The sequence below is a fragment of the Pleuronectes platessa genome, chromosome 22 (assembly GCF_947347685.1).
Source record: "Pleuronectes platessa chromosome 22, fPlePla1.1, whole genome shotgun sequence".
In the NCBI taxonomy this organism is placed as follows: Eukaryota; Metazoa; Chordata; class Actinopteri; order Pleuronectiformes; family Pleuronectidae; genus Pleuronectes; species Pleuronectes platessa.
The window spans coordinates 4,104,666-4,125,327 of NC_070647.1; the positions used below are offsets into that span (position 1 = coordinate 4,104,666).

General features: G+C 42.3%; 1 protein-coding gene across 1 annotated transcript in view; it reads left to right on the forward strand.

Annotated features, from left to right (window-relative positions):
• Positions 1 to 20,662, forward strand: part of tmem178bb (transmembrane protein 178Bb) — a 108,439-nt gene that overhangs the window by 41,948 nt on the left and 45,829 nt on the right. Inside the window, exon 2 of the mRNA XM_053415025.1 lies at positions 16,657 to 16,770. Within this exon, the coding sequence (XP_053271000.1) occupies positions 16,657 to 16,770 (114 nt within the window). The remainder of the gene's footprint in view (positions 1 to 16,656; positions 16,771 to 20,662) is intronic.

Sequence of the window (20,662 nt, forward strand, 5' to 3'; positions counted from 1 at the left end):
ACAGTCTCTTGAGGTAACACATAACATTGATTTTTGTTAGATTTCGCTATACTCTCAGCTGCTTTTCAACATATAGATGTGTTTCGCCTTCCTCTGTGGGGCGAGGACGACGGGTGGACTTCAATCATTGTCAGGGTCACAGGAGGGGGGTGGGGGTGGGGGTGAAGGCGGCTGCACTACCGCAATGAATCCATCATTTACTCTCCTTTACCGAAGCCTCCGAGGCATGCTGGACCCCGTGTTACACATGACTGACTTGTGATTTGTTACAGGGGAGGGGGGTTGCCACCTTTACCGGAAAAAAAAGCACCCAGACCTTCAGGGGAGACGAGAGCAGGCTGTGTGGGTGCAAGGTGTTGAAATGCCTGTGCATTCACTGAAGATGGCATAACCAAGCACGGTGTTGTCATTTCAGTATGTGTTGGCCCGCTGCACTGATCCAGTCAACCCTGTCCAGTAAGGGCAGGGTCGGTCTTTCCTACAGGCGACATAGGCGGTTCCCTAGGGCGCCACTCAGAGGGGGGCGCCAAAAACTGCGCCAAGCAAAGAAAAAAAAGAAAAAAAAGAATATGGTAGGCAGAGTTTTTTGCGCCCCCTTCTATATGTGGTATGGCCCAAAATATTGTATTTAATTACTTTGACAGTATTTTAAGTAGTTTAATTAGAGAAATCAGTAAATGACAGCAGCACTCAGGAGGAACGTTCGGCACGGGAGCAGTTGCACCCCGTCCTGTCTCTTTGGGGGTTCCGCCCACATGCAAGGTGCAGTCTGGATGAGGAACTGAATGGTCCGTGTCTTTACTGCTGCTACATTCATCCTGTATTCTACAGGTTAGTAGCGGGTGAGAGTCACCTACGTTAGCTCCTAAAGCCTCGCTTGATCACCACGGGTGTCATTGAGACGTGTTGATGTTGTTTTGATTGCCTACTTAGACTTGTAAAACTTAGAAACTCCGCTGGGCAGTGAGGGGAGACGCTCGCCCACTAGGTGGGCGGGGCTACATTCGCCTGTATAGGTGTTTATTTACCTGCGCGTCGTCTTGCAGGCGGGGCGCGATAGTATATTGTTTACTTTACAGTGTGTAGTTCAGCTCCGACACACACAGACTCTGTAATTCATGTATTGTTATCGTGCCTTATAAAGACCAGTTATAAGCTAATGTTCAATAGGTCTATATTGTAAATGCTTATATTTTTTCATGAGTGATCATGTATATTAAGATGTTTGGAGGAAATAGACACTATAATAATTGAATGTATGTTTTATGCACTTTAAAATGCAGTTACGCTCAGAGAAATGCTTGTACTTGAAATTGTGTTTAATTTGAATAAGATGCAGTCTGGATGAGGAAATGAAGGCTTTCTGTCGTTACTGCTGCTACATTCTTGCTGTATTCTACCGATATACTTTGTTGCTGTGGTATAAATTTTGGGACTCATAACATATATCTCCAAACAATATTTTGACTTAAAAAAATGTATCTAACATTAGGGTAAAATGAGGCAAAAATCGAAGTACGTACCTCCTTGGTGTTGTCAGAACATACTAGCACATTGAGGCTTATGTGTCCAAGCAACTTCGACGAAGAAAGAAATAATTTTACAATAAGTTTATTTTTTTTGTGTGTGGGGGGGGGGGGGCGCCAGGAGAGAAGCTTGCCCAGAGCGCCAAATATGCTAGGGCCGGCCCTGAGTAAGGGTCTTCTTATACTGGGCTGTTGGGCAAGAATGACTTGAACACTGGATCACTCCTCCGATTGTGTTGTAGGTACTTTTATAAAACTCAAATAGAAGGTGGATCTGGAAAGCTATAAGCTTGGGAGGGCATTAGCTAATTGACTCATTCGTAAATTCTGGAAGATTATAAAACAACATGACGTGTTTATATCCAGCTGGTACTTTAACATTTGATACCTGAACCTGACCGGGGACTCAAGAGTATAGTTTTACTAAAAAACAATTTGCTGAACCTAATATTACCCCAAAAACAAGCTTCAAGGTGTGCAGGTACATGCTTTACTGTCAGAGTGACAGAGCGTCTATGATACCCGGGTCAGCTTTTTATTTTTACCATGACCATGATCTCTAAACTTGTTCAGTAGTTTTAGTTGCCTAAACTAAACTAAACTTTAAGAATATATATATATATATATAGAGGATGGAGAGTTTGTTGCTGTTTAGCCATATATAGCCAAATTCAGCGTTAAACGTGTGCATAGTCAGGATGACCTTTTTCTCTGGGACAGCCTCATTCTTCCAGGAATAATCTTCTCAGAATAATCCTTCCTCCTGCCTTTGTGTTCTCCAGTGCAGTTCTAAATGCACAATATAAATATAATTACTTTAACAGTCCTGGGCTGCCTTCTGGTTGCGGTGAAAGTGTGTTCAGGAGCTTTGCATTGGTTTTTGGAAAAGCGACTGCTTAGACGGACTGGGTCAAATGAAATCCCACCGAGCCTCGCTGGAGAAAACACCGGGTTTTCTTCTCCCTTAATTGGTTATTACTGGAGACGTGGATCCGACAGCCCCGTGTTAGGCAGAATTAGACCAGCTGACGGTCGACGGGACCATGCTGCAAAGGACTCATCTCACTTCATCCCTTTCAAGCTAACCACATTAGAAGCAGCCTGAAATAACCTTAATGAAACATTGATATATGACTGAATGAGCCAGACAGCGTGTAAAACACAAGGACAATGATTGGTTGCTATATTCATAAAAGAAAAATGATTCTGCTAATAGGCTCCTACGTAAAAGAAACTAGATTATCATTTCATGGGTTATTTTGTCTTTCCATGCAGATAGTTTGCGTTGAATCTCTCCAGCTGCCTTCACCCACTCTAATGATTTGCACCGCTGACGTCAGCACATGCTCGCGTCTCTCAGGCTACAGTGAAGTGCTTTCAGCATTAACACATGGACACATGAAGATGGATGATGCGAACCCACTTCCTCTCATTGTGCAAAAATGATAAATGATAGATGAAATGATAGTGCCCGATAGTGATTGTGCTTCGGAGCCGCAGTATCGACATCCCGCCCATGGACACGCTCCACCTGCAGCGAGTCGGTCTCAGCTGTCAGTCATGATGTCTCACCACGTTTTTTATAGCAGGACATAATGTGAAGATATATTTGTGTGATAAGAAGTGTGACCCGAAAACACAAGAACAATTTAAGCCTTGTTTAAATTTCTGTTTGGGATTCAGACACACACACACACACACACACACACAGAGCTGATGTAGCCCCCAAAATGTCCTGTAATCCTGCAGTAGATGAGTTTGACTGTGGGAGGATACAGACAGAGGTAAAATAACAGACAGCTGGTGTTGGCGAAGACAGAATGGTCTGGCTGTGTAGGATGAACCCGGCCTTTTCCCTCCAGCCTCCCAGCCCCCATCTGTCTCCGCGCCTCCTCCCAGCTGGGTGGGTGCTGCATCAGGATGCCTGTACCGCTGTCCCCCCCGCCTGCTCTCCATTCTAATCTTGTGGGTCTGGGTGTGGGTGCAGGGAGGAGGGCCAGAGGGAGGGATGAAGTGGGTCAAACAAAAATGAGGCCATGTAGAGCTTGAACTGCAGCAGGACCTCCCATCTGGCAGGGAGCTGCCCAACCTACAGTATCTGCCATGGGCACATATGAAACAGGCCAAGGCAGCTGGCTCAGGTTTCCCCCGGGGATGTTCTCCAATCTGAGTACAGTATTCACCACAGTGCCAACAATGATTTTATTCAAGTCTTTGTTTTTTCCCCATAATTCATTAAGTCAACTTAGGAGAATTGAAACCTTCTTAAATAATTGAGCACATATGTATTCTGAGCCAGAAAGTCTACTGCTTCAGTTTCTATACTGCTAAGTCTTTAAAATGTGAGATTGATGAAGTCCTTTTTGCCATCTTATCCAGATTCAGTTGAGCAGATCACACTTTCTGTTGAGCGGCAGCCAAATCCCAGTAAGGAAGAATGTTTAGAAATTAGCAAGAATAAGTGACTTCATCTGAACTGTTTTTATTTGAATTTAGAGATTTTTCCAGCTCGACTATTCAACGCATAATAAAGAACATCTATACAGTACAACCGCGAAACATCTTGGGACCATAATCCGTTGACCAATGCCCAATCGTAATCCTAATACTAGGAACAACTGGGAAAGCTTCCAATCGACCTCCTCGTGTATTCCACATGTCCGAACCGAAAACTGAGGAAAGACTTTCTGCAGCATCTTTAAAGTTGCTGTCTCTGGGGATAGTGCCAGTGATAGTGAGCAATGATTCATGTTTTTTTACAAACAAGACCATGACCAACACTTGTATTAGGAAAGGTTAATACTGTGGTCATGATTACAACCCAGCAAACCTTGTTGGATTAAAACTGGATGTGAATTACAGCCTAAACCTCTCCAATCTCTGCTCCCTCTTTTCTGTACGTACTTCCTGCATTGGTGCTAAGACAGATGTTCCAGGCTGATCTTAAGGATCAGCGAGGGTCGAGTATGAGCCGGTCCTTGAACTATTGAACTCTTCTGTATTTTTTCCACCTTAGGACGTTAGGGCTGGAACTGTTCTTTGAAATCTGGCTGTGCAATAGGAGCAGCTGCATTTCATGCATGTAAAAAATTAAATATCATATGAGCAATATACAGATTTGCTAACCTCTTTCCAGCTAGGAAACTCCAGTTTAAAATACAAGTATTTAGAAGCTTTCTAATTTCAGCCGATGCAGATAAATGGAATAACATCTATAAGGACCTTTCAAAAATTATTGTTAAATTGACACAATTCTTCATTTGTTGGAATGTGTATTGTCAGACTGGCAGTTTCCCATATTTCCAGTGTCTGTGCTGCTAAATGCATTATTCACCTCTGTCTATACTAAACGCTTAGAGAGGAAGTTGATATAATGTTTTTGCAGCCATTTATGAGATTGACTTTAGTCCCTTTCTCTGTGATACTTCACCCAAATAGCCATGGGGAAGTAAGAAGAAAATCTCTATGTACATCACAACCCGTCATCTTTATTATTAAGACAGCGGGGAGCTAAATACACATTTAAAATTAAGCTTTCCCCAAAGGTCAAGCACGACCGCTCAAGGAGGAGATTAGACTCCCTCGCTACTGCCCAGTCAATCGGAAGTCTCTGAGCCAAAAATACTCCCCTGCTAGAAAATCATCCAAACAGTACGGATACATTGAGTTGAGATACCCATATGGGAAGGCATGCATACACACAGACCCACACAGGCTCTTCAGTGGAATCGCTTCTGCTTGCAATCACTCTACAAACAGTCTCTGGCTGAGAGAAGGTGGCAGAACCCTGAAGGGCAATTTGGCTTAAACGAGCTAGAGCTCCATTTGGGTGGGGGGGAAGCAAGATGCCTCCATCTCAGGGCTGCGAGGAATGCTTCTGTTTAATAGCACCTTGTTCCTGGGCATGATGGTGCCTGTTTTTGAGCCATTTCCACGAATCCTACCTGTTCTTTGAGTTTCTCTCTTTGTTCTCTGCTTGGGTGTACAATCGCACGACTCTCCTGTAAGTCAGAATATGGTGAACTTATGGTGTTTCCGCTCAATTATATTCCTCCATCCTTTATCTCCGCACTTTGTTCTATGCAGTGGTGGTACGAGAGGAGGAGAGGGGAGACGGGTTGGAGTCCAGGTGAAGCTAAGACAGATCTGCAAGCGAGGCTCAGTCAGATAACAGCAGTGTTCATGTTTCTGAGCTTTGGCTTGGCGTGTCCCATTATTCAGTGGAATGACTTTCCCTTATCTACGGGTGGGAATGTCAGACTCTCCTTTCTTCGACCTGTTTTCTTTCAAAGTGAGATGATTGCTCCCTTTTCTCCAGTGAGCGGAAATCTACCTGTGTGGTGGAGTGAATCCCCATCATCTGAACCCCCCCCCCCCCCCCAGGTTCTTCTGTTGGCAGCCATTCCGCCGCACCTCTCAGAAAAGCAGTGCTGAATAATCGCCCCCAAAGAAAAAGTTATTTGCGTTGATTTAGCATTGTCTGGAGAAAAAACTTAAACCCTCCGTTCATGACTGAAACTTGGCAGAGGAATGCGGGACTTGGCCCCATCATCGAGCTCTGCCCGAAGGATTAGACTTTCATCAGCACACCCAGCCTTCCTGGCCGCAGTGGAGGACTCGCTGCGCTGTTCAGGAACCACGTTGTGTGTCGCCTGGTGAACGCCGGGTCGTCGTCTTCATGTGTAGCTTCAAATGATTAAAGTCGGATGCACTAATCCTTGCTTTTCTTCCACTGTGTTTTTTTATCTACCGACCACACAGCCTGAACTGATCATTTTTTACTGAATCCACGGATTTTTTTCCCGACCCCCTCCTTAAGCTTCCCAGATTTGATTGCTGCTGATTTTTACATTCACGTTGATGCTAGCAACAGTTGTAGCCCAAAATCTATTAATATTACAGAGTCTGTAATCTCTCTCTCAGTATATGTTTGACTCACAGCTGAGGGCACAGTCTTGCTTTTGCTCTCGGTATGAATATTGATTCCTTATTTTCTGAGGAGCGATATTCCAATAAATTTGTCATCTGCTTTCCTTACACTGGCACAATATCTTTTGCTCTCACATGCAAAAGCCGGCTTTGGATACGGTGGACCACCCCAACTTGCCTGATAGGCTTGAGCAGTGAATTTTTAGAAATCTACACTTTGGTAGGCGTTTGTATTAATCTCCACTTTAGTGACTCAAAGGCCATTTGTGTGGACGAGAGGAACAAAGAGAGAAAAGTGAGTGTGTGTTGAATAATGCCCCAAGGCTCAGTCCTTGATCCTGTTCTGTTATTTTGGTATATCCACTTGGACAGTTAACAAGGCCCTTTGAAGTTAACTCCTATCACCGTTATGCAGATGATATTCAATAATGTGTCAATCAAATCTAAAAACCCATTTAAATTAGCCCAAAATACATGCTGGAAATGCTGAAATATCTGACCATTTTGTCGTCTCCAGCATAATTGATGGTCTCGTGTCTTTCAGTTTAATCATTCATAGATATCTAGTGGTAAATATGGACCAGGCTTTGACTCATCTGGACCAAAATTGTAAGTGTTTGATTAGTTTCTCATTTTCCCAGCAGCGAAACCTTTGCAAAGCCCTAACCCATTGCATTTCAAGTGGATATTGAAATGTTAATTGTTTTATTTCATCACATCTCGACTATCGCTGCCACCTTTTCATCTGTCTCAGTAAAACGTCTATACACAAGTCGTCCAAAATGCTTTTGACCCGGTCCTCCAAAAGGTCACATGTGACAGCAATTTGAATTGCTCTTCACTGGCTCCTCATTAAATTCAGAATCCAAATGAAATCCTTGTAACTAAATCTCCCATAGAGCTTTAGATGGTCAGGATCCTGCCTCCCCACTCTGCTGCAGTCGTCTTCTGGTCAGGGGGTTTCTGACTGTTCCTACTATTTGGGAATGCAGTTGGCCTAATAGTGTGTAAAATGTGTGCAGTGCAAGTACATTGTCAAGGTTCGATTAGGATTCTCCATGCACTCAAAACATGTTGATTTGATTAAATAAATAGTTTGTTTAATGTATATATTTATGTATAAGTTTAACTTTATCTAATTACATCACATCAAGTTTATTATTTGCTTCATTCACACTAATTCAACATTATAGAAAACATTTTCCTGTGTGTGTGTAGAGCAGCTCCAGGCCATGGAGAGTAACAGTTAATGATTCAGGATACTGGACGTATCACACAAGCCTGGCATCAGATTACTCCTCTTCCTCCTTCTCCACCCTTTAATCACACATTACTACATCCGTCCTTGTGAGGCCCCCCCCCCCAATCCATGTGGATTTGCACATTTTGAGACGTAACTACAATTCAATACGCATGTTTTTTCAATAAAATTCCAAATGATTTTACGCTACATAAGTGCACCACTGCATCACAGGTTTGTGTGGAAGGGAAACTGTTATTTTAAGTTATGTGGAATGTGACCTGCTCTCAAGACTTTTTCCAGATTCAGTTTGACTTAAACGACAGAAATCTCCTGACTGTCCAGCAAAATGCTTACACACTCGTCTAGGTTGCTCTCAATTATCAACACGCTAATCCAGCAACATAAAGCCTTCTGAGCCAAGTTGGAAAAGTCTTAAAGAGATTCATTGAAATTCACTCATAATGTCTGACGCATATACGGTGTTTTCATACGTTACCAACCGCATTTGCATCCTGGAACTGCAATGAACCAAGCCATGGTTTTATACATCACAAATCGAACTAATCTACTGTATCATTAGTGGGAGTGGGGTTTTCCGTATGATTTATGAAGACAAGAGTTGTACATGAAATACAAACCAACCATAGACTTATAAGTGACCCTGTGCAGTGTGTTTTTCTTCTCTGGCGCAAATCCGAAGAATTACTTGTTGCCATGATGTAGTGTAGGAGAGGATTGTGTGCTTGATAAGCAGGGTTGGAGCTGCAGACGAGCGGCGGAGGGCTGGGTACCAGGGGTGGGTACCATTACCAGTGCAAAATGTTAAGTAACCAGTTACCAGCACAGACAAAAGTCAGCACAGAAGAGAAGAAGGTGTGGACTCACATCCAAGCCATTAAACCAAACCTTCACCCTCGATGTGTTCCTGTGTGTTCGCCAGACGCACGACTGAGTCACACGGCTGCTAATGCTCCGGAATTCTGCTCATTGCTATACAAAGCTGTCAACTCATTTCCTTTGTAGAAAAAATATTTTTGAGTGAAATACAAAATGTACGTCTTTAAAGTCAAATATTTGTAAATAGTCTGGACTAGGCTGCTGATTATCGCATTTGACACGTTTTAGGTTATTTTCGTGAGCGCTGCGTGGTGCCTCATCCCTCTATAAATATTTAAACAGGGAGACTGGAATACCTGAGGCCAGAATACATATGAGGAAATGTACTCTAATAGCAGAACAAAATGGGTTCATGGAATGTGCTTTCAACAAGAATGGCTGATTGGATATTTGCACATATACTTGAAAATAAAAAGGTTCTAGTTTGCAAACTGCATTTATGTGTGGAGTTTGGAAGTTCTGTGTCTGCATCCTACTCCGGCTTCCTCCAACATTCAAAAGACATGGACTGGTTAAGTGACTCCAAATTGCCTGTAGGTGTGATTGGTAATGTGGCTTCCTCAAAGGATAAGCGGTATAGCTAATGAACGGATGGATTATACTTATATTTATTATAGCCCTAATTATATGCAAATTAGATCATTATTCCTACTAGAAATTTGGAGGATCATGAAATTTGAGCTGCTGGAAGGTTTTTAATGTGACAAATGTGTGTAGGAAGTCTTGAGTCTCACTGATCATAGCTTAATGGTGATCAAACATTAAAAAAACCAGCAGTGGTACTAACATTCATTTTAGAACAAGAAGAGCAGTCAGTGGAGACATGCCTTTCCCAAGGCCCAACACATTCAATCAGGCTGTTCAGTTAAAGAGATTCCTGGATCCTCTCCTTCGTCTGAGTTTGTGGCAAAATTGAATGGGTTCTTTCTTGGCCCTTGTTCCATCCTTCGGCCCTGTTATGTGGAAATACTTTCAGTAGTCTTGGGAATTGTTTTGTTTCGAGCATCGATCAAACAGAGAAAAGGCCAGGGGTGAAAACATGACCTCCTCGGCTAGGGTGAATACAATATGGCATTGTGGTGAGGGCCACATGGCTGTGTTATAGTTTAGATGGTATAAGAGCTCTAGATGTGCAGCGTTCTGAAGTTATCAAGACAGTTTAGCAAGGAGAAGCAGAAAGTCAAAACGGGAGCATGAAGGCCTCTTGGTATACATCGGTGTGTATTGTATGCCTGTTTCTAGTAAAGTCCTGTTTCTCTGCTGTTGTGGTTGATGACTGGTCCGTCATTGAGGGAAAAGAGGCCTCAGAGCAACTCACACATCATGTGAACGCTTTGTGCACGCTTACTCAATCTGAAAGGTGGACTATAATAATAGAATAAACTATAAAATAATGAAGAAAAAAAACGAGAGCTCATTAAATACTACTTGACAAAATTGAATCTTAACCTTAACCACATGGGTGGAAATGGCTGCTCTTAGATCTCAACAATGCTATGCAATGTTGTGATTGATCTGCAAAATGAGCCGATCAATACTGAAATCACTTATGAGTGGTCTCCTCCCGGCCAATATGAGATCATCTCTTGTGAGACAAGCTGCTGACAGATCCTCCTGTTGGCCTAACACTCAGGTGTATCCCTGCTATCTGACACCCGAGTTCCCTGTGGGAAGGGGGGGGGGATATACCCAGCTGCTCCTGAGAGATGAATGTTGCATGCAGGACGTCACTGTAGACTGACACTGTAGAGGAAATGAATACATAGTAGGTTAGTTGGTTGTGCAATAGTGTTTTTTTCCCATAGGCATTGGTATATGGGGACTAAATGTAAAGGGTGATTTATGCAGGATTTATTCTGGACTCCAGTAGACACCTCTGAGATGAGATGATGTCTTTTGCCCAATTTTAAGCTCCATGCATCCATCTCTTCAATATGTCAGCAAAATGCATCACGCTGTAGAAATACTTCATAAAGATAAAGATAAAGATAAAGTAGCTTTATTGTCAATTTCTTAACATGCTCAGAACATACAAGGAATCGATACGACGTTTCCCACTCTCCCACAGTGAAACATATAAAGTGCACAGGCACAACAGATAACACAAGACATTTCCTAATACTAAGTTAACATACAGAATTTTTTAGTACAGCAGCATAAGGTTCTCTAACGTTTAAACGTAGTGATTAAGTGATAAAGTGCAAACAGTACAAGAAGTACAAGAGACAGTTTGTTGCAGAGTCCTGAGTGTTGGGGATTTCAGCCTCCAGTCAGACTAGAGGATATGGCTGGGGGAGTGAGGGGAGAGAATTTAGCTTCCTGACAGCTTGGTGTATGAAACTATTTCCGAGTCTGGTGGTGCGGCAACGGAGGCTCCTGTACCTTCTTCCAGAGGGTAGGAGGCTGAACAGACCGTGTGCGGGGTGGCTGGTGTCAGTCACGATCGAGGTGGCTTTCCGGGTGTAAGTGTCTTGCACGGAAGGGCAAGACACTTCATACTCTTGTTGCTGAATATCCTAATATGATGATTGTAATAACAATGCACAGTGATGACTTGATTAATAAGCTATTGTCTTAAGATGGATATAAGTAACTTGGTAGAGACATGGGCTGCCAAAACAATGTTAAAAAATTCTGAATAATGTGACTGCCCAACTATTTATCTTATTCGGGCTGACAACCAGTTTCTTGGTTTTGGTACCTTATTAAAAAAAGTTTCTTCCTGCATTGCACATTTTCAATTGGTTTTAAAATGTAGTGCTGTTCGCTTTAGGACATATGACCCTGGGATTTAGGCCAGATATTTTGAAAAGGCAGGTTACTGTGAATTGTACTGCCACCACCTCATTTTTCTTTGCTCCCCAGAGAACATTTCTCCATTTTGGGAAAAAACCTTTTCCAATCAATTCAAAAATGGATCCAAACTACTAAGATTATTTTGCCTTTATTCACTTGGTAGGACAGTGGACAGCATGTGTGCAATGCAAAGAGAGTATTAAACCCCAGACACACGCAGAGGGTCAGGTCAGAATTGACCTTGCAGCCGCTGCTGGAGGACTCAAATCTCCCCAAACTATCAAGCTTGCATGCAAGATAACAATAGTCCACCTTGCTGTGACATGTGTGATGCAATTTTTTTATTTAGAGGTAGAAGAACATGTTGGGTCTGTCCGAAAAAAGCCATTTGATCGTTCATAGAGGGTTTCGTATCAGAAGTCTGAAGCGATAGAAAAAGACAAGATGAATTTGAAATCTGCTTTCTTAGAAAGGTCTGTGAGGGAAATGGAACTACCAGTATAGATTAGTCTGCAGTAGAAGATTTTCTCCATCGTGTGTCTTTGGTCCCATGCATTAGGGGAAAAACTTTATATTTGTCAGAATGAAGAATTCTTGCCATTGATAAGAGGACAAGAGGAACTTTTTTTCTGCACTCGTCTGCTCAAAACCCTCTGGACTTAATGGACTCTGACCACTTGTCATGTCCGCTCTTTGAATCGAAGCACATATTCATCAAAACATTCCGCCCAGCGCATAATAGGACGGCTGTTCTCACATAACGGGCAGCCGAGTAGTATTGATCACCTGAATGCAAATGTTCATGAGAACGGGCACTAATTAAAGCCCATTCTTGATTGTCCCTGCTGTATTTTCCGTCCACACTGCAGCCAATGAACCCTACAACACCACTGGACATAATTTGTAATATCCCCTCTTGTGGTGTCTTTACAACCTGTCTGTGAGCAGTATGCAAGCGCTGGTGTGCTGCCTTCAAATAAGTTGGTTCCTTAAATAGAAGCCCAGCGCCATGTTGCTCTGATGAGTCTTTTGCCGGGGTCATCAGTTTTATTGGCCTATTTGAAATCCCTCCAGGTTTCAGAGGCTTCCCTGAAACATCAGGAAAAATCCACAGCAGCCCCATGACTCTACTACACAAGACAGATCCCTGCGAGCCACCTTTCTGCTCATGCTGTAACACCAACAGAAATTGGTGTTCTAAAGCCAGCGGGATCGCACAGTTAGGATCAACTTCAAACGCTTCACTGGGGGAAACAGATCTGAAGTAACCTGAGATGACTTGTGGGAGCCTTAAGGAATTCCAGCACCGAGTACATGAATTACACAGCACAAGCATCACGCAGGAAGACCACTGATTAATCTGTGCTGCATTTTTGATGCCAGACACGAGAGAACGCAAGGCGAGGTTGGAACATTCGGTGGATGTTATTCGTGAATAGAAGCAACTTCCTGGCAACAGGAATGGAATGACATTTACCAGATGTCCTGGGTTACCGCACAGATTTACCATCCAATTAAAGTCTCATCCTGGTGAGGCATCGTCATACAAACGATTTTAGATTATTAAGATTCCAGATTTGTAATCGTATTTGGAATTATCCATCTGCTGCAGCACTGGTGAAGTCGCACAAATATTTCAGAAGGTGTCCGGAGTTCTGCTGATTTAATCAATGGCTGCCAGCGTTGGTTTGGCATATTCTTAAGGACGTAGCGAAGTCCCTATTTTTCATACATTAGGTAATAAATGTGCCATGAGACCAGCATAAATGTGTAAAATACAGTTATATAATTTAGTTTACAGCTAAAAAACACTTTTAAGCTGGCACTGTCTCTTTAACTGTACTTTCATCCAGCTATGACGAGCTTGTTCTTGAAAATGTTAATTTTCTGAAAAATAAAATGTGTTCAACTCCACTACATTTATACTACAGTATGTGAAAAATACTGTAAAACTCCATTGTGTGATTAAAAGATACAAATAACAGTGTTTTCAACTGTAACTATAAATAACTCTAATCATAATGATATAACTATAAAAGTAATAACCCTTTGGTTATTTGGGATGAAATAAGGATCTAAATATAAGGATCGTAATATGCACCACTGTGTCAATATACATTAACAAGGTGGTAGGCAGAAGAACTTCACAGCCATTCATTTAGGATTATCTACTCCGGCTTGAGCATCATGGAGCTGAGCGGTTGATAGACAGACAGACCAGCCCACTGCCAGGCGGCGCTAAAAATAATCACGTATTGAGGTATTTGTTCATATCACATGCTGTCACCAGTTATAAAAACATAAAACCCCCAGTATTATACATGACTAATGTATGGCACCTAAAGAGATTATTTACAACCTGCCATCTGTTAATATTTACAATTTCCCCCCAGTTTGTTGGGCAAAACCCAGGACAGATAACGGCAAAGACAGTTAATACAACCCATATGTTTTCAGAATTTTAAGCTTTTATAAAGTGATGATATGCACCCGCCTTCACAGCCCACCCCCCCTGCTGCGTCACGTTCTGTCCAGCTCTTCACTTCAACCAGAGGGACGTGTCCCCGACAGCTCATCCTAACTTGAAGTCTCATTCTGAGAGGAGTGCTAGACCAGAGGTGTGATCACGTATTGATTGACAGCCGTTAGCTCCCACCCCTAACTCTGGCCTCCTCTTAACGGTTGGAGATGTGGAAAGGAAATATCTTATAACGTTTAATGAATTAAGTGCATATTTTAAGAAAGCCGTCCTTACATCCTGTAACCTCACGGATTATGAATCCAATTTACAGTATAATTGTGATTTGTATTAGTCGTAATTCAGGATGTACACAGCTCCATCTCATGCACTGTAATTTCATCAGACACACCGAGTCTCTGTGTGAGCGACTGGGTGCTGGGCACAGTTAAAGAGATAGTCATGAATGGGTAATTATCATTGTCTGTAATTGGGGTCTCCAGGGCGTGCGTGTTAATGCCAGTGTGTGAGGTTTGCGTTGTTGCATTGTGCGTGCGTGCGTGGCTGCAGGACAGAGGAGAGGCAGTGGAGTGTCATCCCCCAGTTGTCTCTGTTTGTGCAGTTCAAATCTAACGGGACTCCATGAATGCAATTTTCAGCGGGCCACACAGGCTTGCCAGAAATAATTAGAGCGGACATGTGGTGTAATGTAATGGTGTCGAGAGGAAGCAGTGCTCTGCCCTCCACCAGCCAGAAAATTACACTCATGGTATGAACCAATTGTGTTTCGCAGCCACTATTCTTACTTTGTGTTCATACAGGGAAACACAGACACGCACCGACACAGGTCATTGAGAAGATAGTGGTGAAATAGAAAATATAGAGGTTAGATAAACAATTACTGCATTTTTGGACTCCTATGATAGTGGTGAAATAGAGACTGGAGATTGTGAATATGATTTTGGTTAAGGGGGGAAATGTGTGTGTTATGGACAAAATTTAAATGTGAGGTGCAATAAGAACAGGCTGCTAAATCATAATGCAGCTAGCATGTGAGTTGAATGTCCACTGAAGCTTTGGTTCAACCAGAGAGAGCCAACTTGTTTTAATACATGAAATAAATAGCAAAATCAGCTAAGGGTAATGCCTTACATATTGATGTGATATGAAAATGTTCCTACATATTGAGAAAGGGAGGTGAGCAAATAAACACAACGGATATTGAACAGATATAAAATGGCCTGCCACCACATTTAACATTCTGCACGACAGGAAAAAACCCTCAGAGTCCAAGTGTGCACATGGGTTTCCAATCACCTCCAAATCTATTAACATGTAATATGAAACAGAAAATATCCACATTTCTGAAACAACCTGTAATCATAGTAAGACGATGATATATTCAATAAAACTCAACAAGGGCAACAAGTTAGAGTTTCAGCATTCATTGTAGCAAGTCAGCAGTTACATGTCAATACTGAGTCTCATGCTAAGTAAAGCGGTCCACATCTGAGTTGTCGGGCAGCAGTGACTCTGTCCTCTCCTCCCTGTGCCACTAAATTGTTAATTAGTCTGGAGCGATCCCGTTATTGTTTCGCCCACGTGCCTGCGTGTGTCCAGCCTCCGCGACAAAGCCAAACCCGACATGAGCTCGTCCGACAATATCCACTTGAAATCAAGACTCTGTTTCGAAATGTCGACCCACCTGTTTATTGCAACCACTGTAGAGCTGTACCAGTATAGAACAAATACTGGATCCACTAAAAACCAATTTTGCGCAGACATCCTTTGGCTTTGGAAGATCGATCTTAATAGAGTTGGTGGACCCTGACTTTTCATCTAGCCCAACCATGTGGTTCACGTTTGTGTTTTCGAGTGTGACATTGTCATATTGTTATGGGAGTTGACACATTTATGAACCTCTAGCCTTCTGTGACCATCATCAAGTCAATATTGAAATTCCTGCATCTTCGGTTGTAAGTCAGCTTGTTGACAAAGGTTAACGTGATAAACTAACATGGTGAACATGGTAAATAATTCAAACTGCATGACATCAGCATATTTTCTTCGTCAATATGAACATGTTAGCATGGCGACCTTAGCATTTAGCTCAAAACACCCCTGTATGAGTCGCCGCGGTGATGGCAAAAACAGTGGAAAGTGGGAACGCGTGTCGGGAATAGTGAGAAGAGGACTTTGGGGAACGGGACTGCATTATTCACACGTCCACAAGAGGTCACTTATCAAGAACACAACAGCTCCTTTCAGGAAAAATGTCTCGAACCATTGTAGTTCAGTATCTCTGCACCTCCGCGCATCTCCATTAATTCAGACACGTCCGTGCCTGTCAGTATATCGTCAGTGAAATATGTTGCGTATAGAAATCCCACACGCATTACCAGGCCAGGGGACTCATGGAGACGTTCGTAATTACTCGCTGAATGGTTCCCTTGACTGATTAGTTAATAGCTTTTGAAGAACTCATTGTTTCTCTGACAGCCATTGTATCCGAGTTGTAGATAATAGAAATGTATGTTGAAAGTGTTCCGTCAGCGTTGACACAATGGGGTATAACACAACGGCAGATGCCCATTGTTTTAGGGAAGATGAGCGATTTGCCAGTGTCTGGGTATTTAATTAATTACTGCCGACATGGCCTCTCCAGCTGAATCATGCCACTGCAGAACAATGTTATCTCTACTTCCTGCTTTGTGTCATCACTGTGGATGTTATGTAATGACCCGCGAGTCATGTAGTTTCTAGATTTGAAAAAGGATTTTTAAAAAGTGTCTTTTTCCCCTCTGCAGGTTCCATCGCCAGGTGCTCCTACATCAAATATCACTACTCCTCAGCTACGATACCCAAAAATCTCTCCAACAACATCACCAAGACGATAAGGCAGGACGAGTGGCACGCCCTCCGTAAGTTTTCTACTTTTCTTTCCTTTCCTCCACGACTACATATCATTTTATTTTTGTAGGTTAAATGCTTTATCTTATTTAACTATCCAATAGTATGCAAATATTTTAATAGAAAGTACAGTGGAAGATAAATAGAAATACACCACATTGGCCGGAGAATTATTCAGGTTCCTGCTCTCCTTTCTTTTATTCCCTTGGGCTGACGGTGCCAGCTTCTAATGTAGCAACATTCAACAACAAAGAGCCGAACAATTTCAATGTGATTAAAGCTGGGCAGAAGTACTGACGCGCTGAAGCCTTCATTTTTATCGGAGCTGTTTATTTTTCACAGTAAGACTCCACTGGTGATGACTAAAGGCAACAAAGTGTGCTCCTGGGCAGGTTCTGTGTGGAGTCAAGCAAACAGCATTTCCTGTGTGGTAGACATTTTAAGCATTAGGTCATCCTGCCCTAAATGATCATTGATTTTTATTTATTAGTCAGTTCGGGCCTTTTTGCGCGAGAAACAGCCACTTCTGGGTATATAATGGAACATGCATGGTGTTATGGTTTACTGAGGATAATTGCTCATGAACTTTTGAATTGAATTCCCATGATACTTTTGGAGTTTATGGTCCTGAGAGGATGAATCCTGTCTTTCTTGTTTCCATGAATCCAGGTGTTTTTGTTTAACTATACTTTCTGTCAGTAAGGCTATCAGGTTTCATTCATCCTTCATTACCTGTTAATCCAGTGAAGGGTTGTTGGGGTCTGGAGTTTTGGGATACATATAAAAAAGCAGTAGATACCAGTCATGGTTTCCAGGAGTTGGACCATGTTGATCTCATCAGGTTGTAATGAGCATTTAACTTTGTATGTCTTTAAACATATTGTCAACACCAACCTGGAAACTGTGTGTGCATAAAATCTCACCCCAGATAATGAGCGCTATCATTCAGGTTAAACTATAGCAGAGAGATGTCAATTTCACAGGTTTAGTGATTTTTCAGAGTAAAGACCCCCATCAGTGGGTTCAGCCAAAAACTAATTTGTGGTTGTGATAAAGACTCAAGTCTCTACGTTAGGCTCTGATCTAGTTTAAGCCTCGCTAACTGCATATTTGTCCAGTAAGTCCAGGGCCTGGAGAGAATACACTCAGCAGCTGCGGAGCTCCATCTCCACGGTGCTGTTTGCCTGTTAGATTATATCAGCACGGGTATGAGTGCTGTTAGTGGGGAGTCGATCTACTTTTAGGATACCTGCCATTCATGAGCCGCTCCTCTGGGCATCTTGTAGCTCTTCAGTCGCCCGGCTACTGAGCCGAGTGGAAACACACTCTGACCCCAAACTGTCACTGACTAGTCCTTGGCTGTCAGGTGACAGGGTTGGGGAGAGCTCTTCTCAGCTCTAAAACGCAGAGGACTGTTCTGCTGTCTGTTTCCCTCTGTCTTCCTCCCTGGAAACAATCTGTCCCACAAAACTGGAGAGGAAAACACTTTTGTTTCGGAGGCTATTTGAGAGCATACACAGGGTAGAATAGTACTGCGTTGTATTGTTAACTAAAGTTATAAATGTATATATATATATATATAATATAATGTTATAATTTTACATCAGTTCTTCCAGTTCCACTTTTTGGGCACAGGAAAATAAACAGACAGGGACGAGGAAGACCTCATGGAAAACAGATACATATATGCACTCAGAACAAGATACATATATGAATTCTCAGTCATAGACATCTTGATAGAGTTAATTTTAAGCTACGGATTTTGTTTTTTGTCAGGCAGTGTACAATGTACTTTTAGGGTTCGATCCCCAGAAGAGGTCAGGTCCCCAGCAGTCGCCACAGAGAGAACACTGTTCAGGCTTCGAGTTAAAATCATTCCACTACATCAAACCGTCCTGTCCGCTTGGTGAAGATGTCTGTGACGATCAAGTGTTGGCACAAACTGCCTTTGCTCGGAGGGATGGCTTGACTTGTTTACTATAAAACGTGAATGTTTCTGTCACACTGAATCCTGTTCAAAAATCTGTCAGTACAGTGAAACATTGCTTGAAAGTGTGTATGAAAAACAAATAGTGGATGATTGGACTGACTAAATCAGGTAATCAGGTACAGCACTAATACACACACACATGTTGGTACATATGTCTTAGTGAGGACATTCATTAGCATAGTGCATTAGTGCATAGTGTCGTTTGGCTTTCTTGAAGAAATTGTACTTTCTTGATTCTTAATGTTCTGGGTTTGTTCTCTCATTTGGATAAAAGCTTCTGCTAAATGTAATGTAATGTAATGTTATGCATTCCCAAGCCCCTTACCCTAAGCCTAACCTAATTCTAACCCTGAAACCAAGTGTCCAAAAATGTCCTCACTCTGTAGATTGTAGGCTGAAAAAGGTCCTCCCAAAATATCTGTTCCAATAGACAAACACAAACACGCACACAGACACAAATTAGGGTAAGGGGTTGCATGTTGCATGCTTTCAGGTTTAGTGCTTACTCCAGCATTTCCTGCACGCAACCGAGTTGAATATATCCCATTTACCCTCCTCTGAAACAGACACGCCAGAGCAAAAACCACTGTTGCGTGACTATTGATGAGAAATACAATATGCTCTCTGCAGTCAAAAGCAGATCAGTAATATATTACCCCCCCCCCCCCCCCCATAATCCAAATGTGGTAAATCAGTGAATTGAATCTATCAGTTTGACAGTTTATGGCATTACATTAGGCATATTCAGCTCTGATGAGTTTCCCACCAGGACATCATCGACCCCAAATAATCTCCCGTGGATTGGCTTTTTATTTCCAGCCAAGGACGAATGACATCACATTTAATGGACTGAATAAGAGAGCTGATGCCGTGGATGCACGTGCTCTAAAAACGTTTGGCTCACTCACTGCTGTTTACCTCCTTTTGTCTTGGCTCATGTGCATGGGGAATGGGAAGGGTGTGTTTCTCTGCTATCTTGGTAAACGGAGGAAAACACATAGCTTATATTTATGGCTAGTCAGAGATGTTTAATGTCCTTATTACCCGGCCTATCCACACACCATCTCCGTGGGAGATAACTCCTCTCGTCTAATCGATGGCCTGTCACTGTGGGTATGAAAACGAAAAATAGAAATAGCAAAAGTGTGAATAAACAAAGCTCTGTCCACTGAGTAAGCATCCCTCACCTTCAAATCAATAGCAGGCCCGGCACAGCTCGGACCGATCCACGAAACACAAATCAAGCTCGCCCAGTGACAGTTGGCTTCGAATGAGTCCATGAGTCCAGGGTCTTACTGCAGATGCTGTACATTATGCAATGCATCACATTTTAAATGAATGTAAATCACAATCCTGTGCTCTCGCCTGTCACTGATGAAGCAACCTGAAGATGATTCATATGTTTCTAAAGTCTCTCGGTCAAAGAGCAAACTATGTCACTAAAAGTATTTTCACAGCGAATGGGTGAATGATTGATTTAGAGCAGGGGTCTTCAACGTTTTTCAGGCCAAGGACCCCCAAACTGCTGGAGAGATGAAGCAGGGACCCCCTACTATATTTATTGTATGAAATTGTGCTTTATATTAAACTGGGCCTAGTGCCATGTATAAACATAGCTACCCTGTTATTGTGCATTCAATACTAAACTATTCAATAATTCACAGATTCATGTTTTTATTTTAAACATACATCATGTATAAGAGACAGTTAATCCACAAGCCATCTGTGGATGGCACACATTACTCCCACATTATTGAGATGTCGGACCCTGATGGGTAGCACACAACTTATCTAACCTTGAACGGATGGAGGTTGTCAGGCAGGTCATGGCAGGTTGTCAGCCTCACAATATCTCGGATGCATGTTAATCTGTATTTAAAGCTTTTAAAAACTTTTTGGAAAAAAAATTGGTT